Here is a 16,177-nt window from a genome sequence, read left to right as displayed (position 1 = left end):
GCACATAGGTTCCCTGGTCACCGTTCATGGCTGGCTGGTGTCTCGTGATGTCAATGTCAAAATTCTTGTAGAGCCCTTTGTCGCCAGTTGTTGTTGTTGGTAGACAGGACTTTTGTGTCTTCCCACATGATGTTATGGCTTTAGTTCTTCGGGATGTGTTCGGAAATAGCGGATTTCAGGTCGAATTTGTTAACAGAGGTCAGATGTTCTTTGAGTCTGGTGTTGAGGGGTCTCAGGGTTTCTCCAATGTATTGGTGGCAAAAGTTGCAGGGGATTCATTCACCTGATGAATGAGTAAGCATCTACTCCGAAACGTTGTGTTCCTCTTAATAAAGAAGTTGACATCCACACATTCTCTTCCTTATGTGTATTATTTCCGTATGCCTTTCAAAGACCAGGAACAATGTCGATTAGCATGTTATGTGTTACATAATACTTCTACTCACAACTATCTTTCTTATCTGTGCACTTGTATTTTCAATGGTATGAAATGTTTATGGTGCATATCAACATCAGTGTCGCTACAGCGTTGCGCCTATTTTCATTACTTATCTCTCAGTAATCTCAACAGAAATAATGTCAAAAGTCATCTCATATCATAAATAAGATTGACTAGATCACATGATAGTATCATACTCACCACACCTTTTATATAAAAAATCAAATCTTAAATAATGTATATTTTCGCCATTTTCTCAAAGTCATGGTTCCGTTCATGTCCTTTCGTCTAATGCGCCCCACCTGACAATTGTGGGTATTTCAGCGTAGCTGTTGTGAAAATATCACAAAAAACATCTTTCAAAGTAACATAAGTGATTTTTTTATGATTTTTTAATTCCTGTTAATATAAAATATATATACTGTCTGGCATTTCGAATTGACTTAATCTAAAGGCAATGTTGTTTTAAATGGACATCATTTTGATCAATAAAGTTGACAGTCGACATGGTGTTCAGAAATACCGAAGAAATCTGAATGAGCATTCTGGGAACTCAGTGTGTTTGATGTATATCCACAGCCGTGAAGATCCGGGGTAGAATAGGTCTACAGAAACCCATGCTTCCCGTAAAAGGCGACTATGCTTGTCGTAAAAGGCGACTAACGGGATCGGGTGGTCAGGCTCGCTGACACGGTTGACGCATGTCCTCGTATCCCAATTGTGTGGATCGATGCTCATGATGTCAATCACTGGACTGTCTGCTCCAGACTTGATTATTTACAGACCTCCATCACTTAGATGGAATTTTGCTTTGTGCGACCTTGAAAACTAACCAATGGAAAACCATCTTGTAGTTTATGATTACCATACTTTAATACATAATGATAAACTATTCTGATGACGTCTTGTGAACCAGGAATTCTCTGCAAAAGTCCAGTTTTCACCCTTGCCGAACTAGGGGAGATTTTGCTTCTAACAAAATGGCGGCGCCCAGTTAAGACGATCTGATCGATGATCAAGGTTTTTGTTTGCGATACAATGGGTCTTGTCTCGCGGAGTAAATCAGATCACTTGAGCACCTTGATTGAAGCATGAACAGATTTGGAAAACATCTGTCCACGTCCAGTTGACGGGTACACATGCTCTTCAAATCCTGCAGTCGAAATGAAATCAGCCCCCAAAAATAACTCCTTAATTCCGGCCAAGTTCATCAAGGATGGAAACTTAACCTTTTTTAGTCAGTCAACTCCCTTGCCTCAGGAAGATGAATGAACGAGGTGTTGTTGGATTTATCACAAAGTTTGACACCTCATAACTTGTTAAATATATTACATAGATATACCCCGCGCATATCTTCTTGTTCCACAAGCCTTTCTTTTTACCATTCCCAAACAATAATAACAAATATGTATATTAAGTTTCTCCTACGGATAAACATTCTATATGTTCCAGTTTGTTGTTGCACTGGCTGGTTAGCATCCTTTGACCCGGCCACAAGGGTTAAATAGGGGTCATCAATATCTGTGCTTTGTGTACAAGGGTGTGCTCTCGATGTTTTATTCCAAATTTAATTATTGAAAAGAATAATATTTGTTAAAAGATTGCTAACTGATTAAGTCTCCCGAAAACAAAATAGTGATAGAGATGGTTATTATAGTTATAAAATGGTTAAAGAATGTAAAACTTAAATTGATGGGAATATAGATATTTGGAATATATACTTATAGAAAAACAAAGTTTTGAAAACACATCGTATTACTAAACTGGTGAAACTACCTTCGCCATATCGGACAGTGGTTATCAATTTAAAATGACACGTGTGATACTTTTTTATACCGTTATTCAGGCTAGATATAACGTCTTCATTAACATTTTTTCTTCAATTTTCTAAGTAATCCGATGATTCATCTGTTCGTAGAGATATTTTTAAGAAAACAACACAAGTACGCAACTGTAACTACTGATTGACTGCACGCGCCTATGGGCGGTGTTTTGATTATTTAATTTACTGAAAATAATTTCTAACCTCATAATCAACGTATTCCAGTTATATCACATCAGCCAGTAAATAATCGTACTGGAAAATTCGTAACCCTAAAAATGATTATTTGTAACCCTGAAAATATGAAACTTCGGAACATTATTTCGTATTTCTAAATAGTATTCAAGGCTAACTTAGTGGCTAACTTAGAGGGGTACACAATCTGCTTCGTTCTTGAGGAAGGGTACCATGCGAGACGAAAAATGGCACAACAATAATGTTAACCCTCTTAATCATAACATATATATATACATGTAGCCTTTTTGTATTATTACCAAACGCTTGTCAGGAATATTTTGCAGCTCACACTCCCTTTGATAAAAAAAGTTCATCCTTTTAAAAATCATATTAATCTTATTGAAATGTTAATGGTGTAATTACTTTTTTAAATTATGCCTTAAAGGTATCTGTCTTCGGTTTCAAAGCCGATGTATAGCCATCATGTCACAAAAAAAGATGAATGATATTTTTCTTCTTCTGGTGAGTATGCGTTATTATTGTAAATCAAAATCCGTTTCTTGTGAATTGAAGGTATATTTACTTGTTTTCATTCATGTGCAGGGAATGTCAAAAATAGAACATGATACACAAAATACTACATCAGCACTCAAAACGCGCACCTGCTAGGCTTCTAGCTGACTGCGGTTGAGGGCGCGTACCACACGGAATCGGGTAATATCCTACTTTCCCTACAACTGTATAAATATAAGGATGACCGGTATTGTGAAATCAACGTTTCTTACCTTTACAATTGGTAGAAATCACATCAAGTGTATTTAAATTCGATATTCAACTATTCTGTTTACAAAATGTCCATGATTTTTCAAAGTTTTCCCTTTTAGTTACAATGTATTTATTTTACATAAAAATATGTGTCGTGGTTGAACACATTCAATCCATGGCAGCCATGATCTAACTAACTTGAAACAGGAAAGGAGTACCGGAATTGTCACGTTAGATATCTACATCGTGTTTAGATTTTCCTTTATTGTTTACACAGAGGAGGTGAATGATACACTCGCACTGGAATTCATGGATAAGTGTCAATAATGTGATTGCATCTTCGGTCAAAGCGACCGGGTCTCGAGTTGCTGGACAGGAATTTCACATCGCAAGTCAAGCGCCAAATGTGATGAGCTGCGATTAATGTCAAATGGTGGAACTTATTTTAGCCCTGGCGTTGCTGCCAATATGTGTTGTTAAATGGCGAAATATGTCATTTGGTTAAATGACATTTATTACATCATCAAAGCTGAAATGTGTAAATGAGACACAGTACGAAAGTGTCGGTGATTTGGGGGCGGTTTGATGTTGACAGAGTTGACAGTTAATCTCAACTCAAGTGATTACCGTCCCTCAGCTGAATATACGTGCATCTGTTGAAATTAAATTTTAATCGCCTGTAGGATCAGACTTGTGAAGATCCCAAGATGGTGATGTCAGATACAGATTACAAGCGGCGGCTAGCCAGCCTTGAAGAAAAGATGAGAAATCCAAATTCAGAGATAAATGTAGATGGTTTGCTGGTAAGTTATCACCTCCTGACCTAACATATATGGGTCTCTTTCTTTTTGTTGACAATTGTGCATTACGTGTACAAATATCACAGTATGCTTACCCAAGGAACACTGGTAAGAGTTCAGCTCCCCCCTACAAAATATATATCACTAAAAGGATTGAGCGTCAATGCATACATATACACCTTGTGGAGGGGGGATATGAGTGGGAGTCTTTCCGAAACATCATTGTCTTCAGCAAGCATGGCAAGTGAAGTTCCATGATAGTCAAAGACTCACAATGTTCAGTTAGCCTGAAACATGAAAAAAGAAGTCGTTTTGTTGTATGATAAGTATTGACAATGCTTCTGAATGTAAGCATGGTAAGGTTCTCATTATCTCCAAGGTACTTTTTCATGTCATTGTCATGATTATCAATGCTAGTTTAGAAAGTGTTTTGTCATGATCCTGTGCCCTGACAACCCCATGTTTAGCTGGCCAAAATAATCAACCCAAATTTACAATATAACAGACCCAGGATTTATATGCATTTTGAAAAATTTGCCAGTGATAAACAACATGGCTGAACAGTATGTACAGAGCTCATTATCATATACTTCCACATAACAATTACACTTCCATTTGCACACAGTGTTTACCATGTCTACAGAAAGGTGATTGATAATGAAACTGATTATTACTATTTGAAATTATTTTTGTTTATCATGGTTTATGAATCTCAAGTGTTCACTTACTCTCAGATTTTTAAATAAACAGCTGTAATTATGGTAGTCTGCTTTTACACTGAACAACACACCAAAAGATGTTGCTAAGATCGATGATAGATGGCATGGCAATCTCCACTTTTGGGTGGTTGGGGTCAAGAGGAATCCTTCTTGAAAAATGTTTCAGATTGAACAAACAGAAGTATGCAGTACCTGGTGCAGGTTTTATGAACATGAAGTCTGGAGTAATTGTTTACCACTCTGCCTAGTCTTGTTTCATATCTATGTGCAACCTAATGTTTTAATGAGGTATGTAATTATGAATCATGGACTATTTATGCCCTACAGTTGTCCTGGTTGTTGACATCAATGCTACACTGCATTGCTAGTTACAATTAATGTGAAAAAGACTGTCATGCTGTCTGACAGAAACTCATCGCTTGATGTATGTAGATTTAATGTTGAAATAGAATATTCATATGCATTCTGAACATGATCATGAATTTTGAATCTCACTATTGTATGCATACTGTCAGCAATGGTAGGAAGTAGGCAGACCACAAGATGGAGAATACTCATGAGTGATACACTTAAGATAGATGTAAAATAGGTAAAAAACTGATGAAAAAATATTACCATGATTACAGTTCACCTACAGTTACAGTTGTCAGTGGTAGTTGTAGTAGTAGAGATTGCTATACTTCCATGGCGTACAGGTATATTACAAAGGATTTTTTCCCTTAATAATCTCAATATAAGGGGGCAAACAAATTTTAATTCATAAGAAGAATATTTGTTGGCTTTATGCCTTATGGTACCAGGTACAGAATAATAGCTAATCAGAGCTTCAGATAAGCTGCGTATCTGCGTAAAATATGCATCAGAAATGAAGAAATACTCAGTAAAATAAAATCCAAGCATATCAAATATGCAACGAACATTACAGATAAGCTACAAAAATAAAAATTGTGCTTATCATCAAAATATTGTGAAGTAACCCTGCGTATTCAATTAGCAAATCAGCAACTTATTTTGAAATTATTAACGGGCATTCCGTCAACCTTGCCAACCGTCAACCGTGGTATTTTTGAGTCCTAAAAAGCTCTTGAACCCACACAACACCAGTTTGCAGGGACTAGATGAATAGTGTTTTTAAATATTTAACTTAAATACCCAAATGTGTAAAAACTAGTGGGTAACAGAAATTTGAATACCCAGATAGAATTACTGATACCCAATGATTTTAAAATGCATGGGTAAAATGCTTATCTGGAGCTCTGGCTAATGTATTGGGCCATATAACTTATGTCTGCTAGAAATTCCTAATACTTTAGTGTAGAACATATAGCATATAATGAGAAATTCATTTCATTTGGTGATCATTACTTACTAAACAAGTACAACTTAAGGTTCATAAGATGCTGGCAGAATGTATCATATTTGTGCTTGCTGCATCATGTATTAGCATAGCCTAGATTGCATATCTTCAGTAGCATGATAGTAGTGTCTACGCTAGTGATATTCTGATATAGATGGTTGATTGGATCCTGTATTATGTCTGTACAATCAAATCATCTGTTGTAAACACCTGCAGTCATCATGTATTGAGAAACGAAATGTTGGATGTTCATTTCCAATGTTCAACTTCAACATGTTAATCAGCATGATCAGTGTTTGTCAGTTTTAATGATGTTCCATGTTCTAAGTAATATTTTTGGGCGCCCCCTACTACTGACAGTTTGTATTTGCTTTCACATTTAACAGAAAACAGAAGCGTATAAGGGTTATCTAATTGCCTAGTAACATGGACATTTGAACTAAGTTTGTACAGTACTGCCCAATACCTATAAACAAATGGAACTTGTGTGATATGTGGTTTTGTTAAGTACCCCCTTTTATATCAATTTTCTGAATGCCCTGTGTGAGAGTAGGTTTAACAGACAGCCTTCCCTGCAGTAGGTGTGAGAGTAGGTTTAACAGACAGCCTTCCCTGCAGTAGGTGTGAGAGTAGGTTTAAAAGACAGCCTTCCCTGCAGTAGGTGTGAGAGTAGGTTTAACAGACAGCCTTCCCTGCAGTAGGTGTGAGAGTAGGTTTAACAGACAGCCTTCCCTGCAGTAGGTGTGAGAGTAGGTTTAATAGACAGCCTTCCCTGCAGTAGGTGTGAGAGTAGGTTTAACAGACAGCCTTCCCTGCAGTAGGTGTGAGAGTAGGTTTAAAAGACAGCCTTCCCTGCAGTAGGTGTGAGAGTAGGTTTAACAGACAGCCTTCCCTGCAGTAGATGTGAGAGTAGGTTTAACAGACAGCCTTCCCTGCAGTAGGTGTGAGAGTAGGTTTAACAGACAGCCTTCCCTGCAGTAGGTGTGAGAGTAGGTTTAACAGACAGCCTTCCCTGCAGTAGGTGTGAGAGTAGGTTTAATAGACAGCCTTCCCTGCAGTAGGTGTGAGAGTAGGTTTAACAGACAGCCTTCCCTGCAGTAGATGTGAGAGTAGGTTTAACAGACAGCCTTCCCTGCAGTAGGTGTGAGAGTAGGTTTAACAGACAGCCTTCCCTGCAGTAGGTGTGAGAGTAGGTTTAATAGACAGCCTTCCCTGCAGTAGGTGTGAGAGTAGGTTTAACAGACAGCCTTCCCTGCAGTAGGTGTGAGAGTAGGTTTAAAAGACAGCCTTCCCTGCAGTAGGTGTGAGAGTAGGTTTAACAGACAGCCTTCCCTGCAGTAGATGTGAGAGTAGGTTTAACAGACAGCCTTCCCTGCAGTAGGTGTGAGAGTAGGTTTAACAGACAGCCTTCCCTGCAGTAGGTGTGAGAGTAGGTTTAACAGACAGCCTTCCCTGCAGTAGGTGTGAGAGTAGGTTTAATAGACAGCCTTCCCTGCAGTAGGTGTGAGAGTAGGTTTAACAGACAGCCTTCCCTGCAGTAGATGTGAGAGTAGGTTTAACAGACAGCCTTCCCTGCAGTAGGTGTGAGAGTAGATTTAATAGACAGCCTTCCCTGCAGTAGGTGTGAGAGTAGGTTTAACAGACAGCCTTCAGAATTTCTGAATTGCCTACATTTTCGGGTTAAATGGGCCATGTGGCCCACCTTTGTCAAGTCCAGAATGAACTTGAGATTTGAAAGTGAAACCGATGAAGACACTGAATCTTCCAGACAGAGGGACCCTTGTTTCAACTGTAATGGGGTCAAGTATGTACTCCGGAAGTGCATATCATTTCATAGTATTGAGATACTCGAGTCCTGCAGCTTGTGAGGGAGCATGAGGAGGTGTCCATTGTGTGGGCACACGTGGAAGGGGTTGTGGAGATCTGCAATAATACAGACATTGTTGGATCATTCCTTGTCAGTTGATAATGATAAACATTATAGTTCAGATCGTGATCAAAGGAGGCTTGTGTGATGATGTTAAACTTGTCATGCTTCAATGTATAGCTAACTACACCTTTATAAAGGAACTGCTATCCATTATGGGCAGGTTGTGCAACAGAATCTTATAACTTTCTAATAGGTAATTTCATGTTCAACAAATATGTTGGTCACCTTGACAGGTCCACTCAACAAATATGCTGGTCCAGAAGACTAGCCCACCCAACAAATAAGCTGGTCTACTAGACTGGTCCACCCAACAAATAAGCTGGTCTACTAGACTGGTCCACCCAACAAATAAGCTGGTCTACTAGACTGGTTAACTGAACAAATATGCAGGTCAGCCAGACTGGTCCATTCAACAAATATGCTGGTCCATTCAACAAATATTCTGGTCCACTGGACTGGCCCTCTCAACGGAAGGCAGAGAACAACCATTACCTGTTGCTATAACATTTAGGTGGCCTGATTGGTTTCTGGAATATATGAAATGTCTCTCTCCTTATTTCATTCACCCATATTGGACTGAACTACACACACCCTCCCTCAGTAAATTAGCACATCAAGGTGTGAAAACTTAGTCAGATTGTTTTAACTGTCTTGCAGATTTCATGTGAGACCAGTGATATTTCTGTGATTATGTTTTGAACTGTGTATTTCTACCGATGTTTATCACTGTAGTCTTGCCAACCCTGAAGCTCATGGATCATACTTTTTGTACATGAAATTCAAAGAGTTATTGTCATAATCCTTATATGAACATTTCTCAGGGTCCCGAGATAATGTAGATTCAAATACTATATCTCCTTGTCTAGGAAGAGAGTAGAGAGGGAACCATGTGAACAGGCATGTGTTCGGTATTTGTTTCAGTTTTATTATTCCCCGCCACGAAGTGGAAGGGGGATTTAGGAATGGGTGCCGTCCATCCGTCCTTCCGTCTGTACGTCACATTTCGTTTCCGGAGCAGAAAACCGTAGCATATTTCTTCACCAAAATTGGCACATAGATAGATCTAGTGGTGAACTGGTGCCTTTTGATAGTTTGGGATTTAAAAAAAAGTTATTTTTGAGTTTCCATGGCACCGACTTTGATTTAGACTGAATTTGGAGGTAGTCCTCGTTTCCGGAGCAGATCTTGAAAACCATACCATATTTCTTCACCAAACTTGGCACATACATAGATCTAGTGGTGAACTGGTACCTTTTGATAGTTTGGGATTTAAAAAAAAGTTATTTTTTTAGTTTCCATGGCACCGACTTCGATTTAGACTGAAAATGGCGGTAGTCCTCGTTTCCGGAGCAGATTTTGAAAACCGTACCATATTTCTTTACCAAACTTGGCACATAGATATATCTAGTGGTGAACAGATGCCTATTGATAGTTTGGGATTTTAAAAAAAGTTATTTTTCGAGTTTCCATGGCAACCACTTTGATTTAAACCGAATATGGCGGTAGTCCTCGTTTCCGGAGCAGATCTTGAAAAACGTACTATATTTCTTTACAAAAAGGCCCAGTGAATATAGTTCACAGACTCTCATGCATTGCACACACGGGACATGTCATATTGGCGGGTGATGAAAGTATTTCATGCTTGTTTAAGTAGATTTACAATACTACATAAAGCTGCTAAGTTGAACAGTTTAGGGGGTGTTATAAACTTGATAATCAGGAAGTATTGTAGATTTGTCATAGTTAAATTATGAAATCTGATTTATTGAGCTCTTAACCAACAGTGTACCCTATCATTGCTAATTGATTTTTTCATTCACCAATTGTGAATCATGTAGAGTACAAGCTAGGTATATCATCATTTTACCATGTCTGCATGTGAAATATAGAAATCTTGAAACTGTTCCTTCAACAAGTAAACTGTCGTCCAATATTCTACACACACAATTTAATGTAATAACACTGTGATTGATTAACTGTGATATGAACCACATGGTTTGGGAGTCAGCAGTTGCCTGTAATGCATACCTACAATGAACCCAAGTAACAAGCTGCTGTACTCGGTGGTACGGCCTGCATGAGCTGACTTGGTCCAGTCTCATTTGGGGGGGAATATACCAGCAGTATTTCGCATTGCTCAGCTTAAGACAGACTAACAAAATTATTTGATTTTATTGTTCTAATGTCAACAACGTCAATATGTAGGAGGGTTAAATATTATTAAATGTGTCACACTGTAGGGGATAAGATAAGATAGACTTTATTATCCTGAATGAAATCTTTCTTGCAAGAGAAGAATCTCAGCAGCGAAATAAACAAAGATATTAATATACCATATTCTACGTAATAAGCGCCCAGTACGACAGATATATTTTTCCAGAATTTAATTGGCCATAATTAAGGGTGCATATAACACACGAGTGCGTATTATACGCGAATAAATAAGTCTTGTGTACATTGATCAATAGGAAAGGGTGCTAATTGGGATTGTTCACTAGCCAATATATTAGCAAATGTCACCGTGGGCGCTTATTACGTCAAATACGGTATTACACAATAGCTATATGTCACAGAGTATTTGATTAGGTTTTATGCAATAGTAGATTGTCAGGTAATTATTTCTTTAAGCTGTGACTGCAATAATCTTGAATGCGACGTAAACCCCATTTCACCTTCACCTTGTATGCTGTGTCAGGTTTGTTGTCATGTGTAAAGAAAGTAATGATTTTGACTGACATAACCTTAGTTCATATCTCTCACTTATTATATTTAGATTTTGAAATGACGGAAAATCAGTGAAAAATGAAGCTAATCAATCAGGAGGTTTATTGTGCTCCTGAAGGGCAGTGTGTACCAGGAAACTAGGGCTGTGTATGGAATTGCCATGAACAGTAGCCATGATAGCCTGGATTTAAGGAAACACACTGAAAGTAGGTCTAGTTTGTGGATGTCCCTTCAGCTATGCATGACCAGTGATTTAGCTGGGATTCCAGACTAAGTGCCCCTGCCAGGGTCAAAATAGGAAAAAAGTTTTTTGTTAATAATTGGGATTTGTCTTCTTGCATATTTTAGTATATTCAGAAGTTTTTGAATAATGTAAGACTAAGCTTTAAGAAGAGCAGACTAACAGGATCAGGTGGTCAGGCTCGCTGACTTGGTTGATGCATGTCATCGTATCCCAATTGCGTGGATCAATGCTCATGATATATATCACTGGATTGTCTGGTCCAGACTTGATTATTGACAGACCGCCATCATATAGGTGGAATATTGCTGAGTGCGACGTTAAACAACAAACAAACAACACTTTAAGACCTCTCCTCATTATTTGTCTTCTTATCCATAAAATAAATGTCACCTCTGCATGACCATACCATTAGTTTTAACTATTATGACATAATTGGGAAAGTTTTAATTCCTGTTTCAGAATGTTTTTTGACATTGGCTTCAAACTCGGGTCCGAACATCTGCCTCTCAGCAGGTCCAGATAAAGTTTCAGGGAGCCTACGGAAAATCTAGTCTTGCTTCATTTAGGGCTCTTGGTGTACAGTAGGGGCTGGGTGGAAGGGAAAATAACACGGTATAGGGACAGAGACAGACTAATAAGTACCTGATGATGGATGTAGGTTGTGCAGCCCTTATATGGATGTTTCTAGTGGGCGCAATAGATCCATGATGTACCGCTATTGTCAGATAGCAGAATTATACAGAGTGCCCTGTAAAAGAAGTCACTGGTCCATGTTGTGCTTAAATAATATAAGCCATGAGCATGAGTGCACACACATTGATGGACAGGGCAAGCCGAATACTGGTATTTGCACAGATGAAGTGATGTGGCTTGTTTTCGTAATCATGATAATGTAGACTTGTATTTTGGTTTTGGGTATGATAGAATATGTTTTCCTTGTCTGACTCAATGTGTGAAAGCAACAGGCCGTGCCAGTTAAAATGAGTAATTTTGACAGTGGAAACTGGTTGCTCGAAAAATCCACTTGTCCGCTTGTATTGATGAGTGGAAGCATGTGCAGGGTGAGAAAGAATTGAAGAAACACTCGTCCTACCGGGCGCGTACATGTTTCAATTGTATCAATTCATCTCTAATCATTTTCAATAAAATATGCAGGATAATTTTGAATCTAAAATATGTTTTCATTTCTCGTATGTTCGAAGTAATTATAACGAAATAAATGTTGCTTATATCATAAATAGACAGCATTCTTGGCAACTGTCTGTTGAAGAAATAAACAAAAAGTGTGTTTGTGCAGCCGGTCTTGAAACTATTTTTAAGGTATGCATTTATAGTATAGCTGTCATTCAACAATATATAATATCATAATATAGAGTTGCCCGCCCTTGAGTCGTGAATGAAGGGCACTCTGTTTACCGATGTGGTACATATATATATTTATTATTTTTGTTGTAAGTGACTTGTTACTGATTCTCAAATGTCAAAGTGAAAGTGAATGATTTTGTGAGGGTAATGGCTGTTTTTAATTAGGAATGCCCATGGTGGTATTGATGAGAAAAGACATGATTTGATAACCAAACAGGCAAAATAATTATTTAATTTAAAAAAACCAGTATGACTAAAAAACACACCCAAGTGTTCATGTTTGAGTGACTTTGAATGGGCAGAGATCAATGTAGATGGCAGTGACTGTGAATTATTTTGTATTTTCTGTCGTAAATACTCTTCAACTCAAAGGTTAGTTACAGAAAATAGCGACAATAACTGAGAACATAAAACTGTACAAAACCCTGCCCAAGGTGGGGACAGGGGACTAATGGGGTATCAGGCTTACAGTAATTGACAGTTAGTACAGACACTTCTTGGCTGGGCTGCCGTCACTTGTTACCATATCAGGGAAAATGCATTATTTCTTTGCACATATAAAATAATTATTAAACATAAACGCAGACTGTTTAAGAAAGGAAACTGCTACCTGAGGAATAGCTTAACACTAACTTAGGGGAGATGGCTTCAGGTGAGGTAGTGTGCATGGTGAGTGCTCATCTGCTTCCCTGCATGACCTGGCTGTTTTAGTGTGTCGTCATACCCCCAGCAGAAAGCGCAATGTTTCATTGCGACACATAAAGCCCAGCTTGACTCTCTATAGCTCAGCATGGCTGATCCTAATGCCCAACGGGACCTGACCACACATGACTGGACAGTGGTGGCCACCTCCTGTGCACTTTGCACTGATCATTATTGACAGCAGGTTCTTCTTCCATCTATCATTCACCTCACAGTGGGGCTTCTCTGTGACTCCAGGTTGGTTATCTCTACCCTTCTTATTTCAGGACAGTATAACAGCTCTGGTGGCCGATCTGGATCATACAGCCATCAGGAGGAATAAGAATGTGGAACATTTCCTCCTCCGATGTGAGTACATCTCATTTCATTGCATAACGACAGGCTCACAACAAACACAGCATGCACATGCTTCTGGAATGTGCTCTTGTCTACACAATTACTTGAGCCACTCAGCTTTCACCACTACTCTAGAAGGGGGAAATTAAAAACCAAACAAAAGAACCCCAAAGCCCCATGACAGTACAAAAATAGCACTCGAGAGTTCTTCCATTTTAGAGACAGACGCAAACTCTCATTTGCTGGTACCCAGCGACTGATGGCAGATGGCAGTCGGCAGTCTCGGCCATGTGGAACTTCCACATCCTGAGATGGGGAATTGAACATTCAGGGATATCTGTCCCCTTCCACGCAGCTGCCAAAGCCAAACATTGTTGATTTTGACCAACTTTAGTGTTTGAATCCTAAAAGACAGGTTTATAACTGACTAGTCAATATTAGGTAGGTCAAAGGTCACATGGCCCGTCCTGAAATGGTCAGATTTCCAGAGTCTTGGTATTATTGACAGTTATTGGTGGAATTTGATAGATTTGATCAATTGAAAATTTGAAATAGAAAGCCTGCATGGTTTAACATCTGTGTTTATGAAATAGTCAAGCCTAAATCAATATACATGAGTTCAAAGTCACATGACAATGAGCATATGATATTTGTCATGTGTGCTGCTGTTTTCTTTAGTTTAAGATGCATTGTTTTGCCGCTTGTTGTGTGCCACTCGATCAGAAGCTTCAAACTTAAGTGGTCATTGTGTCCCATGGCTGAACGCAAATAATAAAGCCTTTCTGGTTTTGCATCAGTGACAACACTGCCTCCTTGGGTCACCACTGTTTAGACTTCGAATGATAGCATAACCTCCTTTACCATTCCAGGAATCGTTCAGTTGAGACTGTAGCCTTCTCAAAATGAAGCCAACATAGTGGTTCTCATTAGTAGATTACAAGATTTGAAACTTTTCTTTTTCAGATACCAAAACTGTAGACTTACTAAAGAAACTTCGTATGAAAGCAGACGATTTTGATGTGATCAAGGTTATAGGCCGTGGTGCCTTTGGCGAAGTACAGTTGGTAAGTAAAGCAGTCTCTTCAGATAGCACCCTAAGTTGCATGCCTGATGCTGCATAAATGTCAATTTACATGGCATACTCCTACAAATACTCTCTCCAAATACATATATTGGTCTGGGCATAATATGCCAAATTAACATTACAAAGGCCATGAAATTGAAAAGTTCTTTAATTTTAAAGAAAAAAATACAGCACTTACATGAAAGTAACTTATCTTGATGCAGGAAATCCTATCATTACTGTTTATAAATATGTATCGTGTATCATATCGAAGGTCTCCTAGGGACCGACCATTTGGTGATCTTGGTGGGACCAGGAATATTGTATCGAGACCAGATATTTTTTCAGCTACAGCTGCAAAACCAGATATCTTTTTAATTAAACCTATCAGCCAAAATATTTTTTTCCGTTTCAATATTGTGATCAGTTTCAATTCTTCTCCAAAGGTGCGACATAAAAAGGCTAAGAAGGTGTATGCAATGAAGTTGCTCAGTAAATATGAAATGGTGAGTACTTTTGCTGATTATTTTTTGCAAATATAAGGAAAAATAAGTGTATCATGCGAGCCATTGGCAAGCCCAGGTGATGTATAACATACATCACAGGTTACCCCTTCACTGTGTGTATCACCCCATGAAGATCCGGGTCAGGATTGGTCTTCAGCAACCATTGCTTGTCATGAGAGACGACTTACAGGATCGGGTGCTCATCCTCGCTGACTTGGTTGATGTGTGTCATGTCCCTCTTTTGGAAATCAGTGCTCATGATGTCAATCACTGGATTGTCTGGTCCAGACACACAAGCAAACATTGTGTGAATCAGGTGGGTAGGACCTACCAGTTTGTTATCGACTACTTTAGGAAATGCACACCTGCACCTCAACCTCCACCTGAATATGTCGGCTTTCCAGAGTTGCGTCCTTTGGGGGTTGTCAGTGTACAGGGTTATCCTGCTGTTGATGTGTTGTCAGTCTGCAGGGTTATCCTGCTGTTGATGTGTTGTCAGTGTACAGGGTTATCCTGCTGTTGATGTGTTGACAGTGTACAGGGTTATCCTGCTGTTGATGTGTTGTCAGTGTACAGGGTTATCCTGCTGTTGATGTGTTGACAGTGTACAGGGTTATCCTGCTGTTGATGTGTTGTCAGTTTACAGGGTTATCCTGCTGTTGATGTGTTGTCAGTGTACAGGGTTACTCTGCTGTTGATGTGTTGTCAGTGTACAGGGTTACTCTGCTGTTGAAGTGTTGTCAGTGCACAGGGTTACTCTGCTGTTGTTGTGTTGTCAGTGTACAGGGTTACCCTGCTGTTGATGTGTTGTCAGTGTACAGGGTTATCCTGCTGTTGATGTGTTGTCAGTGTACAGGGTTATCCTGCTGTTGATGTGTTGTCAGTGTACAGGGTTATCCTGCTGTTGATGTGTTGACAGTATACAGGGTTATCCTGCTGTTGATGTGTTGTCAGTGTACAGGGTTATCCTGCTGTTGATGTGTTGTCAGTGTACAGGGTTATCCTGCTGTTGATGTGTTGACAGTGTACAGGGTTATCCTGCTGTTGATGTGTTGTCAGTGTACAGGGTTATCCTGCTGTTGATGTTTTGTCAGTGTACAGGGTTACCCTGCTGTTGATGTGTTGTCAGTGTACAGGGTTACCCTGCTGTTGATGTGTTGTCAGTGTACAGGGTTATCCTGCTGTTGATGTGTTGTCAGTGTACAGGGTTATCCTGCTGTTGATGTGT

General features: G+C 39.1%; 1 protein-coding gene across 1 annotated transcript in view; it reads left to right on the top strand.

Annotated features, from left to right (window-relative positions):
* Positions 1 to 3,388: 3,388 nt before the first annotated feature.
* The window catches only part of LOC139478234 (rho-associated protein kinase 2-like), a 60,101-nt gene continuing 47,312 nt past the window's right edge, over positions 3,389 to 16,177 (top strand). The window contains exons 1-4 of the mRNA XM_071260639.1: positions 3,389 to 4,006; positions 13,311 to 13,392; positions 14,344 to 14,444; positions 14,890 to 14,949. Coding sequence (XP_071116740.1) covers positions 3,911 to 4,006; positions 13,311 to 13,392; positions 14,344 to 14,444; positions 14,890 to 14,949 — 339 coding nt within the window. The 5' untranslated portion in view covers positions 3,389 to 3,910. The remainder of the gene's footprint in view (positions 4,007 to 13,310; positions 13,393 to 14,343; positions 14,445 to 14,889; positions 14,950 to 16,177) is intronic.

The sequence above is a fragment of the Haliotis cracherodii genome, unplaced genomic scaffold (assembly GCF_022045235.1).
Source record: "Haliotis cracherodii isolate W230 unplaced genomic scaffold, xgHalCrac1.p SCAF_4, whole genome shotgun sequence".
NCBI lineage: Eukaryota > Metazoa > Mollusca > Gastropoda > Lepetellida > Haliotidae > Haliotis > Haliotis cracherodii.
Note: the sequence above shows the minus strand (reverse complement) of the source record. Positions and strands in the feature narration are given on the sequence as shown.